Source organism: Natator depressus, chromosome 1, assembly GCF_965152275.1.
Source record: "Natator depressus isolate rNatDep1 chromosome 1, rNatDep2.hap1, whole genome shotgun sequence".
In the NCBI taxonomy this organism is placed as follows: Eukaryota; Metazoa; Chordata; order Testudines; family Cheloniidae; genus Natator; species Natator depressus.
Window position 1 is genome coordinate 347,778,537 of NC_134234.1, and position 22,144 is coordinate 347,800,680.

Genomic DNA, 22,144 nt, shown 5'->3' on the forward strand with positions numbered 1-22,144 from the left:
CTGTTAGACCGGCCCCCAGGCTTTGCTGAGCCCTGGGTGGGGGGCCCACGGCAGCGCAGCGCCTGCCCTGAGACATGCACTGGTCAGACAGACACGGGGGGCCGGCGTGCACCCACCGGTAACTTTCTCGTTGTGTCTGGGGGCCTGGTGGAAGCAGCGAGTCATGCAGAGGCGTTGGGATGGGGGGTGCCTGGTGCCATCCGTGCCTGGGGGCAGCAAAAGGCCGGACCATGATGGGAGTGGGAGAAGGAAGTGAGGGGGATGCTAGGCTGGTGGGATGGAGGGGGCAGTGCCTGTGTGCGCGACCCAGACAAGGCATGTCTTTTCCAGGTTCTGCTCCAGACTGGGCAGCTCTCACTGCTGTTCATCTCCTGATTCCCCCAGCCCCAGGGTCCCTGCGTGGTAGGACAGCTGGAGAATAGAGTCATGGGCCTGGGTAGGGGCTAAGACAGCCCCTGTGGTGGGAGGGGCACCAGCTCCTCTCCACCCCCCACTGTCTCCCTCCACGGGGTTCGGGGCGGCTTCCTCTGAGGGGCCTTGCCTGCATTTCCCCGGCTGGTTCTTTCCTCCTCCAGTTCTGAACCCGTCCCAGATCGTCTTGAGTTCGTCCGTGAGTTCCCCACTTGCGCGTTTCCCTCCCACCATGGCGCCTGGGCCAGCCGCGGGTGTCTAAGGCCAGTGTAGACGGGCCCTAACAGCCGAGCAGAGTCTTGTCTCCAGGAAGGCGCCCCAAGGGCTGACTGCCCATTGCAGGTGGGAGGAGCAGCGCTTAGCATGACGGGAAATTAACATGGGGACCTGGCCCCCACGCTCCTCTCTCCCTCCATCCCTGCTGGTCGGGGAATCCACCCACAGAGCAGGGGAGGGTTAGATTTACAGGGGTTTGATTATTGTCCTGCAGCCTCCTGGCTGCGCTCAGTGTTCTCCAGGCAAATGGAGGCTGGTCCCTGCCCCAAGGCACCGCGGTTGGACTCAGTGCTCCGAGGAGGGAGAGAGATCAAGTCCCAGAAGGAGCCCTGTCCACCTCCCCTGCAGGAGCCTGTCCCCTCCATGCTCCAGCTGAGCTCGCTCCTAACGTTCTGCCTTTAGAGACAGGCCCGGCTGCGCCACCCTCCGCCTGCCCTTCCCACCCACGAGCGAGAGGTTAGCGCTAGGGGAACTCACCACCCTCCGCCTCACACGCCCAGCACCCAGTGAAATCTTACCATGCCAGGGGCCCCCCTCACTGGTGTGTTTGCACAACACGCTGGAGGGGACAGGCCCCAGGGGCTCCCCTCAGAGCCTGCACATGGCCTCACAGCCTGGCCCAGCAGAGCCCCCAGGCAAAGCCGCCCTTCCGCAGCCCCTAGGCCTGAGACGCCCCCCCATCGCCCTGGGGTGTGACCCTGGGGTGCTGTTTCTGGGGCTGAAGAGACTCCAGGAAACAACCCTTCCCCCACGTCCTATGAAAGAAGAGGAGTCAGCTCCGTCCCACTCCCATGGGGCCAGCAGCCTCCCCCGAGCAGCACCCTGCCTCGGCCAAGGGGGCGCGATGACGCTCAGCTCCTATTTCGAGGAGACCCCCTCCCTTGCAGAAGGCCCCATGGGGTGCACTCTGCTGCCTCCTGTATGGGGCGGGGGCTGCTGGCAACATGATCTTCTGACTCTCCCATGCAACAGCCCCTTCCCCCCGGCAGCCCCTCCTTCCCCCAAATCCTGCCAGGAGGAAGGCAGGCGGGGGTGGGCTGAAGAGAGATCTGGACAGTCTCAGAGGCCATGTGCCAAGGAAGCGGAGCATCCGGCAGCAGCCCGGCTAGCAGCACCGCCCCTCTCCTAGCCGGGGCCCAAAGGGGACGGATCCGAGTTTTCTCAGACAGGGGTTTCTGGGCTATGGCGGCCTGGGGGAGTTGGGAGCAGCCAGGCCTTGCGCTGGTAACTCCCAGGGGCAGACAGGCGGCAACAGGCAGCCTCCCCAGATGCAGGCAGTGGCCAGCCCTCCCTGCCCTCAGTAAGTTCGGCGGTAGCCCCAAGCCCAGAGGAGCGTGCTCTGGAATGGTCCTTCCCGCTGCGGGCTGGTGCCTGGCAAGACGGGGCTGGGGCTGGCGCCTGGCGGAGCCGTTGAGGGGCTGGGAGAGCCGACGGAAGAAGCTTCCCTCACACCGGGAGCACTCGGGGGCTCGTGTCAGGCAGTAGCGCATCAGCGGCTTGACCTAGAAACTTCACTGGTGGTTTGTCGTGGAGAGGCAGCGGCCGGCACGCGCAGCCTGAGAGCTGCTTTCCGCCAGGAGCCCCAGGTGCGTCCCGCTCCAGACCACTCCTCCAGGGTCCTTCTCTCCCAGGGCTTTGCACGTGTGGCTGTGGCCGGCGGGTGCTGACTAGCCCACATTTCAGGAGACTCAGAGAAGCTGTTTCTGGAAGCCAGGACTTGGAGAAACCCTAGGTGGTGATCACGGCCTCAACTGCCTCCCACGCCCGCCTGGCATGCCACTCCCCCTGGAAACCACCAGCGAGGCCGAGTGCAGAGCCCCCTCCTGGGGCAGGGCAGGCTTCTTTGGGACATTGCTCATTAGTGACTGCTGGGGAGTGCTAAGGCTAGGGGGTCTCCAGCGGGGGCTCGCTGAAGAGCTGTGAATGGCCCTTCCCTCCGAGCTGAGAGAGCTCCTGCCGTTGGACTTCCCCTCCCGTTCCGCTGCAGAGCTGCCTCCCGGCTGCCTTCCGAAGCTCACAAGAGCTGCTGGGGATTGTGGTAGATCCCTGGGAACTTTATCACCCCCCACGTCAGACCCCTGGCTCTTGCTGACCTCGTGAGGTCCCCAGCAGGCCAGCACCCGACGCTTAGAAGGGGAATGAGAATCCAGGTCTGGGGCACAGAGCCAGAGGGCACAGAAAAACAATCCCACATTTGTTCTTTTTTAAAATCTCCTGGTTTTGTGCCAGTTCTGTGATTGGGGAGGCCTGACTTGGGGATATTTGGGGGCTGGCCAAGCTGTTGTCAGAAACGGCCAGCGAAGGCAAGTGGGTGCAGAGGCTTCAACCCCCAGAGTCCTGTGAAGTTTGGTCCTGGGCAAGTCGTACACACCCCAGCAGGGGCATGAGGGCTCTGCCTGCAGCTCCTTGGAAAAGGGGATCATGGCAAACAGCCAGACGTGTCACAGGAAGGAAAAGTCAAACACGTTGATTCAGAAATGGTGAAAAGGTTTTGTTAGGGTTGGCAGTGAGCTCTGCCTGCTGGGGCTGCTGCAGGGCCTCTCAGGCCCGTTCCTTGGTTGGATTACAACTCCCATAACGCCTTGTGATCAGCCCCAGGGAGTGACCACGGTGCATCAAGGCAGATGTAGTCTGGCCAGGGCGCAAGAGCAGCCGCGGGGAATGGGAGCCCGAGGCCCTTGGAACTACAGCTCCCATGAGGCACTGCAGCAGCCCTGGCTGAGGTAGAGACTAACATTGACCCAAAACGTTTCAGGCCAACTTCCCCGAGAGAGAATCCTGCTGGAAGTGACCTTTTCTTGAAGACGGTTTCAATGAAACCCTGTTCTTTGGCAGGAAAACGTTTTGTTCTACGTTTTTTGACCAGCTCTGCCTCACTTTTCGTTTTTTCCTTTTAACACTTTGGTGACGCTTGCCTGGCGTGTCACACCATTAACATTGTACTGAGCTGAGAGAGGCGGGGACAAGAGCAGGAACTGGAAAGTAACCCCCCCTGCAAGTTCTTGCAGTTACAGAAGTGACCCTTCCCCCGGGGAGGGGGGGGGTGAAGATGAAATCAGGGGGCTCCGGTGCTGGACTGGTGAGGGGCAGAGAAGTACCTGAGAGTGATCAGAATTGCAGGGAAGTCTGGTCAGGTTAGAGTTAAAATAGACCCCAAGGCCTAGAAAGTGCAGAAACGCAGTTCAGGTCACTCCAGCACGGCGCCTCTGCCCGGTAGTGACCCCAGCTCCCGTCTTCGCCCAGGCCTGCCGAGCAGCTCGGGTTCCCTTTGGAGCAAGGGTTTGTGACGTCTGTAAGTCTCTGCACTGCTGCGCTCCTGGAGGACCGGGTTCCCCGCACACGTCTGTCTGGCTGTAATTCCAGGCTCTGGGCCTCAGCGTTCTGTGAAATGACTGTCACACAGGGAGTGGCCTGGGACGGCGCGGGGTCCGGGCTCTCCAGGCGGGGCTGCTCCACTGCCCCCTTTCCCTGGGCCGTGGCTAGGTGGAGGGGACCCGGGTTTGTGGCCATCCTTGCCAGTGCTGGGGTTATTCTGAATTTAACCTTTCCTTCACTCCCTTCCTTTCTGGCGGGTCTGGGGTCACTGCAGTCTTCCCGGGAGCTCTCGAACGTCTCTGGGGACGTCCGCACTGCAGAAAAGACCTGCCGGCTGTGAGGCTCAGCGCCCAGGGCAACTGACTCAGCCTGGTGCCCTGGGGATAAGGCAGCAGTGTCGACGTTCCCGCCCGGGCGCTGAGCCCGGCGCGGGGAGAGGGTCTGAGAGAGCCGGAACAGCTACACTGCTGGTTTTAGCTCCCAAGTGCAAGCCCCAGTCAGCTGACCCGAGCTCTGGGACTTGCTGCCCTGGGCTTTTCTTGTAGTGTAGACGTGCCCTCAGTTACTGAAACCGTTTCCTTCGCTCCAGTTTAACAAGACTCTTCTCTTGGGAGCCTTCAGCTGGTCTGGCCTGGCCCTTCGTGGCCACTGGCATCCCCTGGGCTTGTCGGAGAATAGGCATAATGGCTCTGTGGGCTTCAGGGCACACCAATGGACCCTCTGCGACCACACACTGCCCGGGGTGCCAAGGTTCACCATTTGGCCAGGAGCGTAGCGCTGTTTGGGGTGTTTCTGGCAGCCCCAGCTCCTGGAGTCCTGGGATCCCCTGAGAATCTCAGCTTCCATGAGAAAGAACAGTACGTTTGCAGCCCTCGTGGCGGAGGCGAGAAGCCTGAACATGTGACCTGCGTGACCCCCAAGGGGCAGAAGGCAAATGAAAAATCACCCAGGGGCTGTTTTGAAACAATCTCCTGATTTCTGGGCCCGTCTGGCGATGTTCCGTGCCTGGGGCTGGCGACGCGGCGTCCCTGCAGTGCCTAGCGCAGCAGCAGAGGGAATGGGCCCAGGGTTTGCAAGTGGCTGGGACTCCTCTCCGCATGCAGCTGCCCTGGCAGCGCGGAACCTCCTCCCATTGGAACCGGTGAGGCCAGGCCAAGTGCAGGCCTATGTCCGTCTGTCTGGCAGTACCAAGACCCGCCGTTCCTGGGCAACTCGCTCTTGTCTTCTCTCCCACACTCACCATGGGGGCATGGATTTGTCGGGGTGGCAGACCCAGCCCCGGAGGGTCAGGACAGTGGTTTGTCTTCAGCTAGACCAGGGAGAAGGGCTCTGACTCATTGCTGCAGTGCAGGGTCTGTGACCCCGGGCCCCTCATTCCCCAGAGAGGCAGTTTCCTTGCCTGCTGCTGAGGGGCAGTGAGAAGGGTCCAGCCCTGCTGAGTTTGTGTCTCACCCCATGTCACGGAGTCCCCGGGTGATGCTCTGGACCTGCTCCCCATGAAGCCAGTCAGGACTCTGGGGCAGTCTCCTTTCCATGAGCAGCCTGTCTGCAGGACACACAGCTCACACAGCTTCCACCTTCCTGGGTCTGACCTCGGAGCATTCAGCATCCTCTGCCCCTCCGTGTGCTTCCCACAGCGAGTCCGCCCAGGCGGGGTCCTGGGGAAGCCAGAGGGTCCTGCCCCCCAACTCCGCAGTCAGATGTGACTCTCAGCCAGCCCGTAAAACCGAAGGTTTATTAGATGACAGGAACATTGGTCTAAAACAGAGGTTGCAGGTGCAGAGAACAGGACCCCTCAGCTGGGTCCATTTTGGGGGGCAGTGAACCAGACAACCCCGTCTGCGCTTCACTCTGTGTCTCCAGCCAGCCCCAAACTGAAACTCCCTCCAGCCCCTCCTCCTCTGGGCTTTGTCCCTTTCCGGGGCCAGGAGGTCACCGGATTCCTTTGTTCTCCAACCCTTTAGCTCTCACCTTGCAGGGGGGAAGGGCCAGGCCATCAGGTGCCAGGAGACAGAGTGTCGGCCATTTATGTACCCTGGTCCTTTGCTCTCCAACAATTACACCCTCTTATCCCACCACCTAGAGACTTAAGAACTGCATAGGAGAAACTGAGGCACCCCTACACTGTTCAGAGGAACATTAAGAACAGTCCCACTTCGTCACACCCCATTTAGTGCAAACTCAGCCATTGCCCAGAGCCCTTTGATGATCCCTTAGTGGTGGGAACAGAGGTGGAGGGAGACTCCTTGAACTTTATTCTCTGTGTAGCTGAGTGAATAGTTCCCAGCAGATAACAGAGCTGGTGCAGCAGGGTCAGGGCCCGCTGTGACGAAGCGGGACTGTTCTTAATGTTTCCTCTGAATAGTGTGGGGGTGCCTCAGTTTTCCCGATGCAGTTCTTAAGTATCTAGTGGTGGGGTAAGGGTGTATGATCATTGCAGAGCCCTAGAGGGCAGGTGTGTGCAGGGGTCTGACACAGAGAATGGCCGACACCCTGTTTCCTGGCAACTGATGGCCTGGGCCCTCCCCCCCTGCAAGGTGAGAGCTAAATGGTTGGAGAACAAAGGAATCCGGTGACCTCCTGGCCCGGGAAAGGGACAAAGCCCAGAGGAGGAGGGGCTGGAGAGAGTTTCATTTTGGGGCTGGCTGGGACATAGAGTGAAGGGCAGCCGTGGTTGTCTGGCTCACTGCCCCCCAAAATGGACCTGGCTGAAGGGTCCTGGTCTCTGTACCTGCAAGCTCTGTTTTAGACCATGTTCCTGTCGTCTAATAAACCTCTGTTTTACGGGCTGGCTGAGAGTCACGTCTGACTGCGGAGTTGGGGGGCAGGACCCTCTGGCCCCCCCAGGACCCCGCCTGGGCGGACTCGCTGTGGGAAGCGCACGGAGGGGCAGAGGAGGCTGAATGCTCCGAGGTCAGACCCAGGGAGGTGGAAGCTGTGTGAGCTTTGTGTCCTGCAGACACGCTGCTCCCAGAGAGGAGACTTCCCCAGAGTCCTGCCTGGCTTCATGGGGAGCAGCTCCAGAGCATCGCCCGGGGACTCCGTGACACCCGCCCCCTTGGAGCGCGTACCATGCAAATCCCGCCAGTGAGCGTCATGCGAAGGGACAGGACAGGGGCATGCAGCAGGGTCAGGGCCCAGGGTGGCACTGCAGGGGAGAGGGCAGGAGGGAGTTTCTCGGGCAGGTCATGGTTGGAGTCCATAGAGGGGGTGGCTGGCCAGCAGGGAGGCAGCTGCCAGCAAGAGGAGCAAGCCCAGGGTCGCTCGTGGCCAGTGCATTGGTGGAGGCAGGACAGAAGAGCAGTTCAGAGACCAGGGCCTTGCCGAGAGCCATGGCCAGGAGCAGGTCACAGCTACCTCCTGTTTATTCCCCACTCCACACGCTTGGCCAGTTGTGTTTGGCACACGGGGAGAATCTGGTGTCAGGGCTGGCTGCTAAGCTGGGCTCACGCTCCTGGTTCTGTGCCCGGCCTGAGTTGGCGCCCAGGCACAAGCAGTGTGAGTTTAAAGTTGAGTTTCCATGACAACTCACACATGGGAATTTGCTTGTCACAGATATTCGTGCCACGTTCCAAACTGGATGGCTCCATTCTGCCCCCCTGCAGCCTCAGTCAGATAGAAGAGTTTTTTGCACTTCCTGGCCTAAATCCCTGTGCATGTTGCTCCCCAGAGGTGGCTGCATGGCAGTGGTGGGTGAAGTGTAGTTTGTAGGACACGGTGGCTTCTCCAATGAGAAGCAACAACCTACTCTGGGTTATGCTGTGCTGGACTTCACACCCCCATACACGGACACAAAGACCGATTAGCCAGCTGCGGGCACATTCCCTTCGCTTTGGAGTTAGACGGAATCAGGGCTGCTCAGTCCAGGCTGGTCTGTTGCCCTTCAGTGCCTGCGATTCCCTGTGAGATTGTTATTTACTATTTGTACACCGGGGAGCCCCAGCCCTGGCCCAACCCCCCCGTGCCAGGCACTGGACAGACAGAACAAAAGGCTGCCCCTGCCCAGGGAGCTGGCAATCGAAGTGTCAGACGGGAGCCAAGAGCTGGACACAGCCAGGCTGTCAGGGAAGCAGAGGGGACTGGTCAGCGTCGTAGGCCGGGCTCCGGAGCGTTTGGTAGGCAGCAGGGCAAAGGAGGGATTTGAAGGCGCGCACCGGCAGGTGGGGCAGCTGTTTGCGGGGAGCTCCCCGTCAGAGCCCCTGCTCTCGGGGACGGAGGCTCCAGGGAAAAGGCCCCACTCCTGGGATGTGAAAGAAGCTGCTAGTCTGACTCCCGCAGAGCCCCCCCTCCCCGCCAGGTGCACTCGCTCCCACTGGGCCGGAGCCGGCTCGCGCTGCCTGGCTGGGGCCCAGAGCTCAGGAAGTTTGGGGGGTGGGGGAATGTGTTTTCTAGTGAGGACAGAGCAAAATCCCTGTGGCAGCTCTGAGCCCCCATGAAGCCTGGAACTTCCCCCCGCCCTCTAGTGCCCCGTCAGCTCCCCAAGCAAACTCCCTGTGGCCGGAGCCAGAGCAGCCAGAGGACCAGCCCTGAAGGGAGGGGGTCTGCCTTGGCTCTGGCTGGGAAAGTTAGAAGGGATTAAAAATAAGACCAGGGGCGCGTCCCACGCTGCAGACAGGGGCCTTCCTCTCACCCGTCCCGTTGTTGTGTGCGCTCTGGCAGCACCCAGAGCCCCTGGCAAGCTCAGGCCCCATTGTGCTGGGCGCTGGGCAGGTGTCGAAGGAGCCAGTCCCTGCCCACGAGGAGACCCAGTGGTGGGAGTGCCAGGGGGCAGCAAGAGGAAGACGAGGGCTCACACATTTGTTCGGGTGCAGGCTGGAGGCACCTGCTTTTGGGTTTAATGGGCTGTGGCTGGGAGACATGACCCTGACCCGGCCCGGCCCTGCCATCCGCTCTCAGGCTGGCTCCCATGGGGGTCACAGCAGAGCTGGCGTGTGGGAGGAGGTGGGTGGTGGCTCTGTGAACTGATGGGGGGAGAAGGGGGCTCCACGTGTAAGGGACAGCATGTGCGAGCATGCTTGTTTCTGCAGTTTGGGGTGGGGTGGCCTCATTTTCGTCTCCTCTCCATCATCTCCTTCCACCCCAAAGGGTTTGGGACTTTGCCCCTTGAGGCCTGACAGGCCCCCTGCCTGCCCTTCCGCAGCCCAGAGGGCCCCCAGTTTCCAGGCCTGCCTCCCTGCATGGGATGGCTGTGTGTGAGCGGCTCAGGAGCCCTGATCTCTGCTGCTCTCCCTTTGCCCCAGGCCCCCGCAGGACATCAGCCTGGAGGAGTTTGACGATGAGGACCTGTCCGAAATCACGGACGACTGTGGAATTGGACTTAACTATGACTCGGACCATTATGAGAAGGTGAGGGGGGAAGGCGGGGCTGAGACAGGCAGAGACCCTGGTGCCCCGTGTGCCAACAGGGCGATGTGCTGCCACCCAGAAATGGGAGGCCGGTGCAGGCTGAGCACAACTGAGCTCCTGCTCCCAACCAGCAGTGCCCCCCCGGTAAATCCCAATGGGCAAAGTTCAGATGCCGGAAGCCAAATGCCTTGTTACCCCAGACCTGTGCCCTGCGCCCCGCTCCAGGCTCCCCAAGCATGTGTGCGCCTGCATGGGCACTCACGCACACACTTCGGCCGATGCCCCTCAAACCCAACCAGCAGCACCCAGCCGCTTTCCATCCCGGGCTCCTCCCTCCCCCTAGCTCGGTACATTTGAAAATCCAGATCGCTGATTTTGCAAAGAGATCTGCTGTCGGAGGGATTGTGGGGCAGGTCCCGGATACAGGTCGCAATGGTCCCTGCTGCCCCTGGAATCTCTGGCTCTGCTGATGCCCCTCAATTCCAGCCTGCAGCACCTCCCATTCCTCCAGGTCTGCCACGCCTCACCCCAGCAACGTCTGACAGACTGCCCTGCGGGGTGTTCGCCTGTAGCCATGTGGCCAGTGGCGGGACACAACTGCGCGTATCAGTTCAGGACAAATTGCTTAGCGCACGGCAGATCCAGCCCAAGGCTGGGTGTCCTTTATTATTAAGGCACCAAACCAGCCAAACAGAGAGGACTTTGGTCTCACCCCACTGGCTAACCAGAAGTCACACAAGCAATTCCCTTAGACACCCCAGTTTCCCAGTATCCCCACCAGGGCCACTCGTTATGGGGACGAATGGTTATGAAAACCAACACCCCAGTAAAAGAAAAGAGGTTCTCCCAATCCCAAAGGACCAAGCCCCAGACCCAGGTCAATATACAAGTCAGATCTTGCCCACAAAACATGCTGTTGCCAATCCTTTAGAATCTAAAATCTAAAGGTTTCTTCATAGAAAGAAAGAAAGAAAGAAAGAAATAGAGATGAGAGCTAGAATTGGTGAAGTGGAATCAATGACAGACAGTGATGGCAAAGTTCTTGGTTCAGGCTTGCAGCAGTGACGGAATAAACGGCAGGCTCAAATCCAGTCTCTGGAGAACATCCCCAGCTGGGATGGGTCCTTCAGTCCTTTGTTCAGAGCTTCAGTTTGTAGCAAAGTTCCTCCAGAGGCAAGAAGCAGGATTGAAGACAAGATGGAGGGGTTTCCAGGGCCTTTTATATCCCCTGCTCTGTGGAAGGACACCCCTTTGTTCTTATAGAGGCAAGAAGCAGGATTGAAGACAAGATGGAGGGGTTTCCAGGGCCTTTTATATCCCCTGCTCTGTGGAAGGACACCCCTTTGTTCTTATTGTGGAAAATCACAGCAGCAAGATGGAGTCTGGAGTCACTTGGGCAAGTCACATGTCCATGCATGACTCCAGTTTTTACAAGGAAAGCAGCCATTGCTCACGTGCTACCTTGAACGTTCCTAGGAAGACTTCTCATGTGGATTAGAGTCTCCCAAGGTCCATTGTCAGTTAAGTGTTTCTTGATTGGGCACTTAATCTGCAAATTCCTTTCTCAGGAAGCTAACCAAATGCTTCACTGTGGCTAGAATCAAACACATTGAGACACAAGTACATAGCCAAGATTCATAACTTCAACTACAAAAATGATACACGCATACAGATAGCATAATCATAACCAGCAAATTCTAACCTTTTTATAGACGCCTCACACGATATTTTTGTAACCTTTGTACAATATTTGCTGCAAACATATAACAGTGGTTGCAACAATGATCTATACGGTCACGGTTAATGTCAATAACATCACATACCATTAGGGAGTCCTTCTGAGCAGCGGCCTCCTGGTTTCTTCTCCTAGCACCAGGGAGCTTGTGCACTGGGGAGACCACTGCTGGGATCCTGTGTCCAGTTCCATGCCCACAATTCGAGAAGGCTGTTGATAAGCTGGAGAGGGGTCCCAGAAGAGACACAAGAGTGATTGAAGGATTGGAAAATAGGTCTTGTAGCAATAGACTCAAAGAGCTCAATCTGTTTAGCTAAGAGAGAAGGTTAAGGGGTGAATCGATCACAGTTTATTGGGTAATAGAGGGCTGGTCAGTTTAGCAGAGCCCGGCGTACCAAGATCCAGCACTGGCAGTTGAAGCCAGATAAATTCAGACTAGAAATAAGGTGCAATTTTTAAAATGAGGGTTATTAACCTCCGGGGCAGCTTCCCCACAGTCGGGGTGGGTTCTTCACCGTGGGCAATTTTTTAAATCAATTGGATGTTTTTCTAACAGATCTGCTCTACTTCAAATAGGAATTATCTCAGGGAAGTTCTCTGGCCTGTGTTACACAAGGGGTCAGACTAGATGATCACAGGCCATTGCAGAGAAGCTAAATGCATTCTTTGTGTCATCTTCACTGCAGAGGATGGGAGGGAGATTCCCACACCTGAGCCATTCTTTTTAGGTGACAAATCTGAGGAACTGTCTCAGACTGAGGTGTCATTAGAGGAGGTTTTGGAACAAACTAAACAGTACTAAACTAAACACACTAAACAGTAATAAGTCACCAGGACCAGATGGTATTCACGCAAGAGTTCTGAAGGAACTCAAATGAGAAATTGCAGAACTACTAACTGTGGTTTGTAAACTATCATTTAAATCAGCTTCTGTCCCAGATGTACACCAGTTTTTTAAAACAGGTTTCAGAGGCGATCCTGACGAGTACAGGCCGGTTAGCCTAACTCCAACAGCAGGCGAATTGGTTGAAACAAAAGTAAAGAACAGAATTGTCAGACGCACAGAGATGAACACAGTTAGCTGGGGAAGAGTCAACACAGCTTTTGTAAAGGGAAATCATGCCCCACCGATCTACCAGAATTCTTTGAGGGGGTCAACAAGCATGTGGACAAGGAGGATCCAGTGGATAGAATGTACTTGGACTTTCAGAAAGCCTTTGACAAGGTCCCTCACCAAAGGCTGTTAAGCAACGTGAGCTGTAATGGGGTAAGAGGGAAGGTCCTCTCATGGATTGGTAACTGATTAAAAGATAGGAAACAAAGGGTAGGAATAAATGGTCAGTTTTCAGAATGGAGAGAGTAAGTAGTGGGGTCCCCCAAGGATCTGTACTGGGACCAGTCCTATTCAACATATTCATAAATGTTATGGAAAAGGGGGTGAACAAATGAGATGGCAAAGTTTGCAGAGAATACAAAATTACTCAAGATAGTTAAGTCCAATGCAGGCTGCGAAGAGTTACAAAGGGATCTCAGTAAACTGGGTGACTGAGCAACAAAATGGCCAATGAAATTCAGTGTTGATAAATGCAAAGTAATGCACGTTGGAAAACATAATCCTGACTATGCATACAGAATGATGGGGTCTAAATTAGCTGTTACCACTCAAAAAGAGATCTTGGAGTCACTGTGGATAGTCTCTGAAAACATCCACTCAATGTGCAGCGCCAGTCAAAAAAGCGAACAGAATGTTGGGGATCATTAGGAAAGGGATCGGTAATAGGACAGACTATATCATATTGTTTCTGTATAAATCCATGGGACGCCCACACCTTGAATACTGCCTGCAGATGTGGTCGCCCCTCTCAAAAAAGATACATTGGAACTGGAAAAGGTTCACAAAAGGGGCAACAAAAATGATTAGGGGTCTGGAACGGCTGCCATATGAGGAGAGAGTAATAAGACTGGGAGAGTTCAGTTTGGAAAAGAGACGACTAGGGGGGGAGATGACAGCGGTTTGTAAAATCGTGACTGGGGTGGGGAAAGTGAAGAGGGACGTGTTATTTACTCCTTCTCATAACACAAGAACTCGGGGTCACCCAATGACATTAACAGGCAGCAGGTTTGAAACAAACAAAGGAAGTGTTTCTTCCCACAGCGCACAGTCAACCTGTGGAACTCAATACGTTTCTGGAGGACGGGTCCATCAGTGGCTCCTCGCCAGGATGGTCAGGGATGCAGCCCCATGCTCTGGGTGTCCCTAAAACTGCCAGACACTGGGACTGGATGACATTGATGGCACTGATTGGTCCTGCTCTGGGCAGGGGGTTGGACTAGATGGCCTCCAGAGGTCCCTTCCAACTCTGTGATTCTTTGATTCTATGACATGGGATGGATCGCTCAATGATTGCCCTGTTCTGTTCATTCCTTCTGGGGCACCTGGCATTGGCCACTATCGGAGACAGGATACTGGGCTAGATGGACCTTTGGTCTGACCCAGTAGGGCTGTTCTTATGTTCTCACAATGGTCCCTTCTGGCTCTCTAATCTGTGAGCATTTTCCAGCCCCTGCCAGCACGAGTCCTGAGGCCCCGGCGCTAAGCGGCTCATGCAGAGAGGATCCAGGCGCCCCTACCACACTGTCACCCACGAGCAGGGCCAGAGCACATGGTGGTAAAGCGCCAGCCCTGCCATGCTGGTATCCCGCTCGCTGCTGGTGCCAGGGGTGCAGCTGGCAGGTGCTGAAAGCCAGCCCCGAATTCCGCTAGCACAGACATGCCAGGACTCTGAGTCCCCTGCTCTGCTCCTCTGGCCGAGCCAGCTGGGGGACAGGTGCGGGGGGGGGGGACACACGACACAGTGGTGGCTCAGTGCTCCGGTGTGCCGGTCAGTGCAGGCCACGGGGCTGGGCTTACTCCGACTCCATCCGATGCAGTGAGCTGTAGCCCACGAAAGCTTATGCTCTAATAAATTTGTTAGTCTGTAAGGTGCCACAAGGACTCCTCGTTTTTCTAAATGTTAATACTCCTTTTTTGATCTTTGAATCAAAGCCATAGCAATAGACAAGACTCGTTTGCTGACATCACAAGACCTGAACACACAGCTCCCCTTCTCTCTCTCTAACCATGCCGGCTGCATTTCACAGCTCTGTTCATTTCCATCTCTTCCTAACCAGTCTCTAAAGTTCGGCCCTGGGTCAGGTCAGTCTGGGAGTTCATTAACTCTTTCTGGCCCTGTCACCTCTCCATGAGATATTACATTACACTCATAACGTCACACCGGGTTCCAGACAGATGTGGGGCTGCACCTCCCAGTTCAGTGGGTCACTATCCCCTCCATTCACTCACATTCCAGGGTTTGGGCAGAAGCACCATTTCAGATTTAAACTGTGCCCCCCAAGGACAGCCAGGTGCTGGAGCGCTGCCCCCTAACCCCTGTGCCCCCCCCCACAGCAAGAACAGCCAGGTGCTGGAGCGCTGCCCCCTAACCCCTGTGCCCCCCCAGGACAGCCTGGTGCTGGAGAGCTTCCCCCAGCCCCCTGTGTCCCCCCCAGGACAGCCGGCTACTGGAGCGCTTTCCCCTAACCCCCGTGTGCCCCCCATGGTGGCCTGGTGCTGGAGCGCTGCCCCCTAACCCCTGTGCCCCCCCAGGACAGCCTGGTGCTAGAGAGCTTCCCCCTAGCCCCCTGTGTGCCCCCCAGGACAGCTGGGTAATGGAGCGCTTTCCCCTAACCCCCGTGTGCCCCCCATGGTGGCCTGGTGCTGGAGCGCTGCCCCCTAACCCCTGTGCCCCCTCCCCGGGGTGGCCTGGTGCTGGAGCGCTACCCCCTAACCCCTGTGCCCCCCTGTGATGTTATTGACAAACTGGGACCATATAGATCATTGTTGCGACCAAGGTCCTGCAGTGCACCAAATCTTGTGCAAAGGTTGTCGCGTGAGGTGTCTATGGGAAGGTGACGGTTGGCTGGTTAGGATCATGCTGTCTGTGTGTGTGTCATTTGTAGTTGAAGTTATGAATACTGGCTCTCTGCCGTCTGTATTTCAAACTTATGCCTGGCCTGCTGGATGGCCCCTTAAGGACCATCAGCGACACACCTGACCCGTTGAGAGAAGGCAGACACGCCTGGGGACTCAGCCAGGCATGCAGGGACCTGCCTAGGGACAGAGCTCTGAGGGTTTTCCAGGCCATGGGATGGGCAGCTTGTCCTTGGGACACAGAAAGCAGAGACCACATGGCAAGAGACTATACAAAGCTGCTGCAGCTCCTCCATCTTGTCTTCAGTCCTGCTTCTGACCTCTGGGGGGACTTGGCTACACTGAAGCTTTGAACCAAGGACTGAAGGACCCCTCCCAGCTGGGGATGTTCTCCAGAGACTGGATTTGAACCTGCCGTTTAATCCTTCACTGCCACAAGCCTGAACACAGAACTTTGCCATGACTGGATGTCATGGATTCCATTTCACGAACTCTAGCTCTCGTCTCTATTTCTTTCCTTTTATGAATAAACCTTTAGATTTTAGATTCTAAAGGATTGGCAACAGTGTGATTTATGGGTAAGATCTGATTTGTATATTGACCTGGGTCTGGGGCTTGGTCCTTTGGGATCGAGGGAACCTTTGTTCTTTTACTGGGGTATTGGTTTTCATAACCATTTGTCCCCATAACGAGTGGCCCTGGTGGTGATACTGGGAAACTGGGGTGTCTAAAGGAATTGCTTGTGTGACTTGTGGTTAGCCAGTGGGGTGAGACCAAAGTCCTCTCTGTTTGGCTGGTTTGGTTTGCCTTAGAGGTGGAGAAACCCCAGCCTTGGGCTGTCACTGCCCTGCTCTGAGCAATTTGTCCTGAACTGGCACTCTCAGTTGAGTCCCACCAGAACCAGCATCATTACACCCCCCCAGGACGGCCTGGTGCTGGATCGCTGCCCCCTAACCCCTGTGTGCCCCCCCCAGACGGCCTGGTGCTGGAGCGCTGCCCCCTAACCCCCGTGTGCCCCCCCCGGACGGCCTGGTGCTGGAGCGCTGCCCCCTAACCCCCGTGTGCCCCCCCAGGACGGCCTGGTGCTGGAGCGCTGTGAGCAGCCCCACCCCATCTGCACCTTCTCGGAGGATTTCCAGGAGTTTGAGATGATCGATGACAACGAGGATGAGGAGGAGCCAGATGGGACTGGGCTGGATGTGACGCCCTCACCTTCGGCCTCTCCCATCCCCTCGCCCGGCGCCGAAGAGACGCAGAAGCCCCGGCCCAGCACCCTGAGCCTGAGCATGCCGGGGGCCCAGGTGAGGGGCCTGCAGCTCCGCTGAGACGGGGGCTGGGTGGGGTCACTGCATGCCCTGCTGAGGGGGCTTGGGGGAGTCACTGCATGAGGCACTGAGAAGTTGTGGGGGGTCTCTGCGCGCAGTGTTGAAGGGGGTTTGGGGGGGTCGCTGCATGCAGCACTGAAAGGGTTTGGGGGGTCTCTGTGTGTGGTGCTGAGGAGGTCTCTGCATGAGGCACTGAGGGTGTTTGGGGGGGTCTCTGTGCACGGTGCTGAGGGGCTTTGTGGGGGTCTCTGCGTGCAGTGCTGAAGGGGGTTTTGGGGGTCTCTGCATGAGGCACTGAGAGGGTTTGGGGGGGTCTCTGCGCACGGTGCTGAGGGGGGTTTGGGAGGGTCTCTGCATATGGCACTGAGGGTGTTTGGGGGGGTCTCTGTGCGTGGTGCTGAAGGGGGTTTGGGGGGGTCTCTGTGCGTGGCGCTGAGCTTGGCTGGCTGATTTTCCCATGTCTAGGTCTCAGGCACTGAAGGTGTTGGGGTCTCTGCTCCTGCACCGGGCAGGGCATGTGGGGGCCCACACGCAGCACTGTGATCGTGGGCCGTTTGTGTGTGTGGTGCTGAGTGGCGTTGTCGGTTGTGTGAGGTGCTGAGGGGGCCTTGCGTATCTGAAGTTACAGACGGATGAAGCCCACTAGGTCCTGGCCCATCCCTCTCCCAGGGGCCAGGGCAGGGCTGTCCCTAGGGTGCAGTGACGAGTGCTCCACCCCTGCTCGCTTTAGTTTGTAAGGCTCCTCTCCCCTCCCCTCCCCTTCCCGCCCGTCCAGGGGTGCCAGTTTTGGTTAGACGTATTCCTGGAGGTTTCATCCCCTGATAGAATCTTTAATTAAAGTTTAATTGTTAATTTCTGGAGACTACAGGACAATCCTGGAGGGTTGACAACCCTAATCCCATCCCATCCCATGCCGCGGGGAGATGGTTCCCTAGCTCAGGGCCCAAGCTGGGCCCATCTCCCTGCGCGTGGTGTGGGGGCAGCCCAGGTCCGGAGGCTGCCCTCTTGTTTTCCAGAATCTGAGCGTTCGTCACAAGAGAGTCGGGTCTCTGGCCCCTGTGGCTGCAGAGAAGCTGCGAAATGTGAGTGACGTGGGACACCTGCACCCGTGCAGCGCCTGAGTGGGCCACGCTGAGCGGCGGGAAATGCCTGTCGTCGGCAGGGGCTCGGCTCAGAGGCCAGGGCAGGCCGCTCAGTGCCTACACTGTCCGTTTCGCTGCTGATCAGAGCAGGCAAGAAAGGAGCGGGACCCTGCCAAGCGGCTGTGAGGCGTGTCTTGTCTTGGTGCCGTGGGTGGGTGACCATCAGGAGACACCAGCACCTTTTATTCCTCACTCCGACCCAGGGGCATCTGAGCCACGCCCAAGGGAGCCAGTCACAGAGGGCACAGCTGGCTGTCCAGGCTTCCCAGCCAGCCAGCTCCACCCCCGGAGCAGCCAGGGCTAGGTCGGGGCCCGGCAGCCTCCTCCCTGGCTCTCCTAGACGCAGGCAGGGGGAGGGATAGCTCAGTGGTTTGAGCACTGGCCTGATAAACCCAGGGTTGTGAGTTCAATCCTTGAGGGGGCCATTTGGGATCTGGGGCAAAAATTGGGGATCGGTCCTGCTCTGAGCAGGGGGTTGGACTAGATGACCTCCCGAGGTCCCTTCCGGCCCTGATATTCTATGATTCTATGCTGCACCGGTGACACTGGGTGACGTCACCGGGCTTTCCACCACAGCCAGGAGGGCTAGAAACAGTGTGTTTCATGGGATTGCAGATTCTGACGCCATCACGTGGCCCGATGTACGTCCCTGCTGTGCCCAGGCCTGAGTGCAGCTTCCTACGGGTGCGTCCACACCCCACTGCGGGAGAGTGGGGAGGACTGGCTGACCTAGGGGTCAAACACCCATGACCTAGAGACGGGGGTTGGTAGGTCCGACAACATGGACCTAGAGCATCTTCTCAAATGGGTGACTGAGAACCCACAGCAGCAACGGCTCCTGCAGCAAATGGCTGCCCGGCAGCAACGCCTGCTCTGGGACATAGGGGCACAACAGCGGCAATGGCTGGTCGAGCAGCTGGTAGCTCTGATGCAGCCGGAGGGCCTCCCCAGGGCTTCCCCTCCCGGGGTTGTAGGCCCCGGCCCAGTGGTCCAGCCCGTGCCAGTGAAACTCACAAAGATGGGTCCTGAGGATGACCCAGAGGCCTTCCTGATAACCTGTGAACGAGTGGCCACGGAAGCCTCATGCCCACTGGGCCACCCTGTTGGCACCGTACCTGACGGGACCAGCGCAGGTACGGTGCAGGTGACGGGACCAGTACAGGTGAAAGCGGCCCTACTTGACTACCTCAGCTTCACGGAGGAGACTTTCCGGCAGAGGTTCCCTGGGGAGAAATGCCCCTGGGGCCAGGCCCCACGTGGTCACCCAGAAGTTAGGAGGCTTGGGTTTTAAGTGGCAATCGCCGGAGACTCAGACTGGAGTGGAGGTGGCCGAGCTCAGTGTGGTGGAGCAGCTCACCCCCATACTTCTGGCTGAGGGCAGGGGCAAGTCCCTAGCCAGTGCAGCCTGGCTGATGGAGAATTATTTAGCTGCAGAGATGGCTCTAACTGCTTCATATGAGCAACTGCCTGAAGCCCAGGGCACCTCAGCTGAAGGGAGAGCCCAACCCGGGAGCCAGCAATCAGACAGGGTGGTCTTGCAAGCACCAGCCTCTAAGGTGCCCAGCAGGCCGTCAAGCCCTGGACTGGGCCCTGGTAGCAAACCCCAGCATCTCAGACCCCAGTCCGGACAAAGGCTCTTGGAACCCCTATGGAGGGGGAATAGACAAGGCACATAGGGAAGGGCTATCTCAAATAGTGGGCCCGGGGCCAGCGGCCACTCGGCCAGCAGCAGGGACTTGCTTTTCATGTGGGCCCCAGGTCATTGCTACCATGAGTGCCCCAAAAGGAGTGTGGCTATGAACAGGGACCATAAACGAACTCCAGCTGAAGTAACGGTTCTTATGCAGATAAATGGAACTGAGGGCACGGGCCTAGTGGATTCTGGGTGTGGCCAGGCCCTGGTCTGGGAGGATATGGTCCCAAACCCTGAAGCCCCCATGGAGACCCATGGCCCCTTACTGAATGAAGGAGGCAACTTAGTGACAGAGGATGTGGAAAAAGCTAATGTACTCAATGCTTTTTTTGCCTCTGTTTTCACTAACAAGGTCAGCTCCCAGACTGCTGCGCTGGGCATCACAGAATGGGGAAGAGATGGTCAGCCCTCTGTGGAGATAGAGGTGGTTAGGGACTATTTAGAAAAGCTGGACGTGCACAAGTCCATGGGGCTGGACGAGTTGCATCCGAGAGTGCTGAAGGAATTGGCGGCTGTGATTGCAGAGCCCTTGGCCATTATCTTTGAAAACTCGTGGCGAACGGGGGAAGTCCCGGATGACTGGAAAAAGGCTAATGTAGTGCCAATCTTTAAAAAAGGGAAGAAGGAGGATCCTGGGAACTACAGGCCAGTCAGCCTCACCTCAGTCCCTGGAAAAATCATGGAGCAGGTCCTCAAGGAATCAATCCTGAAGCACTTACATGAGAGGAAAGTGATCAGGAACAGTCAGCATGGATTCACCAAGGGAAGGTCATGCCTGACTAATCTAATCGCCTTTTATGATGAGATTACTGGTTCTGTGGATGAAGGGAAAGCAGTGGATGTATTGTTTCTTGACTTTAGCAAAGCTTTTGACACGGTCTCCCACAGTATTCTTGTCAGCAAGTTAAGGAAGTATGGGCTAGATGAATGCACTATAAGGTGGGTAGAAAGCTGGCTAGATTGTCGGGCTCAACGGGTAGTGATCAATGGCTCCATGTCTAGTTGGCAGCCGGTGTCAAGTGGAGTGCCCCAGGGGTCGGTCCTGGGGCCGGTTTTGTTCAATATCTTCATAAATGATCTGGAGGATGGTGTGGATTGCACTCTCAGCAAATTTGCGGATGATACTAAACTGGGAGGAGTGGTAGATACGCTGGAGGGGAGGGATAGGATACAGAAGGACCTAGACAGATTGGAGGATTGGGCCAAAAGAAATCTGATGAGGTTCAATAAGGATAAGTGCAGGGTCCTACACTTAGGACAGAAGAATCCAATGCACCGCTACAGACTAGGGACCGAATGGCTAGGCAGCAGTTCTGCGGAAAAAGACCTAGGGGTGACAGTGGACGAGAAGCTGGATATGAGTCAGCAGTGTGCCCTTGTTGCCAAGAAGGCCAATGGCATTTTGGGATGTATAAGTAGGGGCATAGCGAGCAGATCGAGGGACGTGATCGTTCCCCTCTATTCGACACTGGTGAGGCCTCATCTGGAGTACTGTGTCCAGTTTTGGGCCCCACACTACAAGAAGGATGTGGATAAATTGGAGAGAGTCCAGCGAAGGGCAACAAAAATGATTAGGGGTCTAGAGCACATGACTTATGAAGAGAGGCTGAGGGAGCTGGGATTGTTTAGTCTGCAGAAGAGAAGAATGAGGGGGGATTTGATAGCTGCTTTCAACTACCTGAAAGGGGTTCCAAAGAGGATGGCTCTAGACTGTTCTCAATGGTAGCAGATGACAGAACGAGGAGTAATGGTCTCAAGTTGCAATGGGGGAGGTTTAGATTGGATATTAGGAAAAACTTTTTCACTAAGAGGGTGGTGAAACACTGGAATGCGTTACCTAGGGAGGTGGTAGAATCTCCTTCCTTAGAGGTTTTTAAGGTCAGGCTTGACAAAGCCCTGGCTGGGATGATTTAACTGGGAATTGGTCCTGCTTCGAGCAGGGGGTTGGACTAGATGACCTTCTGGGGTCCCTTCCAACCCTGATATTCTATGATTCTATGATTCTATGAGACTGTCTTCCTCCAGTGTAACCACGGAGAAGGTGCCGTTGGCTCTAGGGGAAACACAAAGTGCCTTGTAATGGGGCTGGCCTCAGCAGTGTCCTACCCTGTTGTCTTGGGACAGGACTGGGAGTATTTCTCAGAGGTATTGAGGGAATTTAAACCAACCCCAGAGACCCTGGAGGGAGCAGCTGAGGAGACCTGGGGGATGGGAGCCCAAAACCTGTGACATTGGCAGGTGTAGGTGAGGACCCTGGAGAGGTAGGATCCAGCCAGAGGGAAGCTTCTCCAGAAGGCCCCCTTAACAACGAAGCCACAGTGGCCCCCCTACAGAAGAGACATCCTAACCAGAGAGACAGACTTCATAAAGGACCAAAGGGAGGACGAAACTTTGTGCCAGACTATGATTAACGGGGAAGGCATAGACTCACAATGAGCAGAGCAGTACCATGGTTTGAGCTCCTGCACCAGTTGGAGAAAGACCAACTGATGGAGGAAGTTTGGTGGCAACTCCTCCATTCCGTGGCCTCAGGCACGAAGCCATGCAACGGGCTCACGCTGTCCCCTCTGTGGGTCACCTCGGTCCTGAGAAGACCCTGTCCAGGATTTTGGATCACTTCTTTTGGCCCAGAATTCACCAAGACTCTGCCCCAAATGCCAACTCATAGGACCTAAAGGGGGATAGAAGCCCCTCTGGTCACACTCCCCATAGTCGACGTCCCATTTGAAGGGCTCGGGATGGACCTTGCTGGACCCTTGGAAAATGGTGCTGCTGGGTACAAGCAGATCTTTGTGATAGATGATTAGGCTGCCCACTGTCTTGAGGCAATCCCACTTCACACACCAATGCAAAGACTATTGCTGTGGCACCTAAGGAGATCCTCACTGATCAGGCCACCTCGGCTGCTGAAACAGGTATGTGATTTTCTGA

At 56.7% G+C, this 22,144-nt stretch overlaps 1 protein-coding gene across 2 annotated transcripts in view; it reads left to right on the plus strand.

The window, feature by feature from the left end:
- MAPK8IP2 (mitogen-activated protein kinase 8 interacting protein 2) overlaps positions 1-22,144 on the plus strand; it is a 59,895-nt gene that overhangs the window by 5,996 nt on the left and 31,755 nt on the right. For both annotated transcript variants that reach the window (XM_074942801.1, XM_074942802.1), the window contains exons 2-3: positions 9,243-9,348; positions 16,127-16,354. In XM_074942801.1, the coding sequence (XP_074798902.1) occupies positions 9,243-9,348; positions 16,127-16,354 (334 nt within the window). The remainder of the gene's footprint in view (positions 1-9,242; positions 9,349-16,126; positions 16,355-22,144) is intronic.